Source organism: Pelodiscus sinensis, chromosome 3 (genome assembly GCF_052426305.1).
Source record: "Pelodiscus sinensis isolate ZL-2025 chromosome 3, ASM5242630v1, whole genome shotgun sequence".
In the NCBI taxonomy this organism is placed as follows: Eukaryota; Metazoa; Chordata; order Testudines; family Trionychidae; genus Pelodiscus; species Pelodiscus sinensis.
Window position 1 is genome coordinate 100,148,245 of NC_143054.1, and position 5,173 is coordinate 100,153,417.

At 44.4% G+C, this 5,173-nt stretch overlaps 1 protein-coding gene across 1 annotated transcript; it reads right to left on the reverse strand.

Moving 5' to 3' along the window:
* Positions 1 to 1,512: 1,512 nt before the first annotated feature.
* OLIG3 (oligodendrocyte transcription factor 3) lies at positions 1,513 to 4,611 on the reverse strand. The gene has a single exon (XM_006112723.5). It carries the CDS (start codon positions 3,350 to 3,352, stop codon positions 2,531 to 2,533), a length of 822 nt encoding a protein of 273 aa, XP_006112785.1. The 5' UTR covers positions 3,353 to 4,611; the 3' UTR covers positions 1,513 to 2,530.
* Positions 4,612 to 5,173: the final 562 nt, after the last annotated feature.

Here is a 5,173-nt window from a genome sequence, read left to right on the forward strand (position 1 = left end):
ACTAAGGCCCTCTTCGTTAGTGTAACATTTCATTAGTGTGTTTGCTTTTGTGGTTTTCGTTGGTCTACAAAAGAATCGATTGCTGTAGCACTTCGCAGGCAGTGTATTAAAAGAAGCGGGGTTACTTAAGGTGCATTCGGAAAACTGTTTCATTTATTCATTCAGATCTTTTAGCCTGAAAATATTAAAATTCCCGAGAGTTACTCTGTTTCGAGTAACTCCTCGACAGCTCCTTCATCACCCAGTGGAATGAATCACCAGAGGGAAACAGACCATTATCCCCCTATTTATCTGCCTAACACCACTGGACATAATCCTCCCTGCCAAATTAGATCTTTGCTTCATCCCTTTCTCCATTTCATGGACACTCTACGGGCAGTTTTTCGGTTAGAATGAGTTTCTTTCAGACTGGGCAACATAAACTTTCCTCTCTCTGTTCCTTATTTTCCTCTATACGCCAGGACTCAGGAATCAAACTCACTTCTCATCGTTTTTATTTGAACATAAACAGCACGGCTCTGCGGTCAGACAGTCTGACCATCAGTCTTCGTTTCAAATCCCTTCTAAGAATCTTCTTTGGAAGTTCCCAGTAACCATAAAGTGGCGGTGGTTGTTTCATTTTGTTTGCAGAGCCTTTTGTGTTAGATTTGTATAAAGTAACGAACAATAATAACTACCGCTTCTTCACAAAGTCATCGAAGCTCAAACACATGGAGTTTACACGGATAAAAGTTCTCCGTGGACCTAGCACAGAAGAAGTTTGAGAGTAATTCTAAATGGAGAATTTTCTCTTACAGAATTTTTATAATGTCCAATTTAGAGGCAATATAAAGAGATGTTAGAGACCTGATATAAGAGGGAAGGAAAATAAAGGTACGATTTCCTGCATTATTAATCCTTTCTTCATGTGCAGTAATTCACTGATTCTTTCCCAGTAATTATGCAAAAACTGTCTCCACTATAGAAAATAACAATATTTTAATAAATATATGAGAAATAGGGAATTTCGTTATTGTTACCCAATCAGTCCAGAACAATATATTTTCTATTATTTTGCTTCTAAGACTCATTTTGAGCTTGTAATATTTTATAGTTGATTTTCTGTAACGAATTTGATTTTAAAAACTTTTTTAGCCTGGAAAATAAATGTTATTTGGACATAAAGAAAAGTTAACTTATTGCTTCTCTGTTTGTAAATGCATCTGCATTTTGCACTGTCATTTTGCTCCTGTATATCGCTTTGACAATCACTTTACGGCGAATAGTTTATGCACTCAGAAAGATATTGCACACTGTACAAAGAGAAATAGCCCTATAATTCAAGCAATTCATTTACACACGCAAGAACACAAGGAGGGGAGGAGGAGCTGGACAATTGGCTTCGTTTTTATTGCTACCCTAAAAGTAGTTCTTGTTAGCCTTCTTCAGCTTGTTGAGAAGAGTCACATCAAGTGACTTTTCTAGGTTTTCCTTTTTGTTTTTTTTCTCGCAGTCTCAGACAAAGGCGAAAACAACTTTTATTTCATTTTTTATTTGAAATCTCATCCAGAAACACTGGTCCATAATAAATATATCGATAGTTATCAAGAATATATAAAAAATAAAGACACGTTGTTGTCTTTGAGGCCGTAACAAAATATTTCAAGCAAATGCCCAGGAAAACATAACAAAATCAAACATAAAACGACAGTAAAGTTCCAATGGAGTAACACAATGACCAATCTGGCCAGAGTCGACCCTGCATGCAGATCACTGAGCAAGGGGTATTGAGGGCAATGTGGAACCCAGCCAGCTGAACTACTACACTGCACTTAGAGCAGGAGATAAAAACCTGGCGAAACATTGTGCGTGTTTTGCGCTATTTCTCGTTTTATACAGCTACGGACGGGGTGAGGGTGTAGGGAGGAACCCAGGAAATGCTTTAGGGAATATCCTTGTTACAAGGAAAACTGCACCATTGCCAGAACAACATGTTTAAACGAGATTCAATTATAAGCAAGCATGCATTCTTTTGGGCTATATTGGGTAAAAAAAGAATCATCATTCCTAGCTGTCATACCCTGGAGTGGAGCAGAGAAAATTCCCAGAAATGGCGGCGTTTGTCTTTAAAAACAAACAAATAACAAACAAACAACCCTCCCCCCCAATAACTCATCGTCTCTTTGCAGCTGCGAACAGTACAATGACCAGCATGTCTTTTTTTGCATCCATTTAAAGGAATTATTTACATTTTTATTCGTTTTTTTACAACAGGGATTTTTGTTTTAGCATAAGAAGACAACATGGCCCGAGCATCCAACTAAAACGTTACCTTTGGAAGGTCCTTACTACACTAATCCCTTGTTACAACAAATGCAGTTTGGACAAGCTCGGATGTCAGTGAGGGAGAACACACCGGCCGGCGTCCATGGGAGGAAAAGAAGCATGCATGCGAACACTGGACTTCTTGGCTTGAGTCTTCCTGCGGCAGCACCTAGCAGAACTTGGGTGGAGGTGTGTCTCTGAGACAGCGAGCGAGGGGCGCTCAGCGTCACTTCAGCAAGTCCTTGGATTCTGCAGCGAGCCTGCTCATGTTGGCTGTGGTGAGGGCAGACAGGTGTGGCGGGGGTGGCATTTGACAGATCGTGCACGGGCAAGGCAAACCGGCCCAGTGCTGGAAGCCACTGCCAAGCTGGAGGGCCGGGGGGGTAGAGGGAGTCTTGAGTAAAGAGTGAGGGGGCCTGATGGTGCCAATCCCTGGTAGGGAGGCGGAGAGCGGGGAGGAGGTGTTGGCCGAAGACAAGGCACTGCCAAGGATGGGGTGAACCTGGTGGACCGTGCTAGCTGGGTGGGCCGGGTGCCCGCTTGCGTGTCCCACTGTGCCGCAGTGAAAAGCGGAGTGGTGCCCCCCATAGATTTCACCCACCAGCCTCTTCATCTCCTCCAGGGAGCTAGTGAGCATCAGGATGTAGTTTCTGGCCAGCAGGAGGGTGGCAATTTTGGAGAGTTTCCTCACCGAAGGTCCATGTGCGTAGGGCATCACCTCCCGCAGCCCATCCATGGCCAGGTTCAAATCGTGCATCCTTTTGCGCTCCCGCCCGTTGATCTTCAGCCTCAGCTGCTGCAGGTCCTGCTCCGAGAGCTGCTTTTTGATTTTGTACTTGCTGCCTTCCCCTCCGGCCTTGGAGCCGTTTCTGGACAGGCCTTCCCCGGACATCTTCTGCACCAGGTCGCCCTGCGTGGAGGAGACCGAATTGAGCCGGTTGTCCTGATGGTGGTGGTGGTGGTGGTGGTGATGGTGGTCTCTCAGGTACATCTCATCCATGTCTGGCGAGGACGCTCTGCTGGAGACAGAGCTGGAGTCAGAATTCATTGTATTTGGACTTCCGAGCAAGAAATTTCTTCCCTGCTCTAAAGAGGGTGACGTTGGGTGATTGTTATTTTAAAAAAGCAAAACAAAACAAAATAAAACAAAACCCTGCAGGCTCTGTGAGGGGGGGGGAGGTTCAAACAGGAGGAAAATTCTTCTTTCTCCCTCTAATCTCTTCCGCTGGATACCCAGCCTGCATACGGGATAGCTGGTTGGTGTATGCTTGAACTAACCTCAGCCTGGAAAAGAGGGGCTTTTATAGCGCTGCAGCAGAGAAAAGAGACAAAAGGAGCCCTCCTATCTATAATGGTCTTGTTAGGATGACGTGCAATTATTCAGGGCGGTGCGCTTTGACTGTCCCATTTAGCAAGGACTCCCATTCATATTCATTGTGGTGCCACCCTGGGACACCTCAGCCATGGACCATCAGGAGTCAAGGAGACACAAAACCTCTCTGATTGACAACACGCACTCATCCCTGCATGTTCACGCCCTCTCCTCCCCCTGTTTCTAATTTCCAATATAAAACTGCCTCTAGTGTACAGTAAAGAGCAAAGGGGCTGATTTGGGTGTGTATTTTTGCTTGGGGTCATTTTTCAGTCTAGCATCTCAGTGTTAGTAACATCGTAGCAAATTCTATTTGTCTGAGGAAGCAGAGGAAGATTGGTTGCTTTGGGGTGTGTGCCTGTGTGTATGTATTTGGCTGGTTCCAATCCCGAAAGAAAATAATCGTCTCACTTTCTTAATCCTTTTCTATACATATTTTAGTTCCCCTTCGTTTTCATTTGCCACCGATCTTTATGGTTTTCTCGCTTATCATTTCTATTAAAATATTTGGAAGTTCATCTCTCTGGCTGCAACCATTTGACTTTTTTTGCACTTTGAATGAATATAAACCATGAATCTGTGTTGACAGTTTTATTTTTAAAGATAATCCAAATTGTTTCAAAATTAGAAGAGAGACCACGATATATTTATTCCCTGTAGATACACTGAATGGGAGGAGGTGGGGAAAGGAAGTCGTTTGTGAATTGGACTAAGAAGCTGCATAAAAGACTGGACACATGCAGGCAAAAGGAAACTAACATCAAGTCACAAGGGGGAGAGACTCTTGCAAGCAATAATATGTTACGCGATGAAGATTTGTTAGAGTAAGTAACTGGCTCCTTGAAGTAGTTTTATTTTGATATATACCTGGTAACAGACATAGGAGTCTGGTGTATGTGTGTGTGAGAGAGAGTGTGTGTGTGTGTGTGTGTGAGTATGAGTGTGTGTGTGTGTGTGTGTGTGTGTGTGAGAGAGAGAGAGAGAGAGAGAGAGAGAGAGAGACTGTGTGTTGGGATACTGAAGGATGACAGTTTGTGTGTCTATAGCTGGAAGTGTTTCCGTTATGTTGCCCTGAGTGTCTGTGTGTATTGTGGCGGAGCTTCTGCAAAGCGCCATGCAAGACTGTTCCAGATATGCGGCAGTCTGGGTACCGATGTGCAGGATTTGTTTGTGGGCATATGTGAGTGCTTTCTGTAGGATCCGGGCAGAGATACTGCGCATTGGGATGCGCCATTGCGGGACTAGGGAGAGAAGAGTTTGGGGGGGGGGGCTGTGAGGGGGGCGGAGAAGCCTGCCAAAGCCAGGTGTGCTTATGAGGAAGAGTGTAATTTGGAGTAGTTTTGTAGAGATCCGGTGTACATAGAGACGGCTCAGCCTCTGGAATTGCCAGGGACTGATTGGTGTGTGCCCTGCACATGCTGAATGCATGAGTGTGTGAAAAGGACAAACACAGGGAGTGAATTGAGAAGGGTGACAGCGACGGTTTGTCTTGATTGC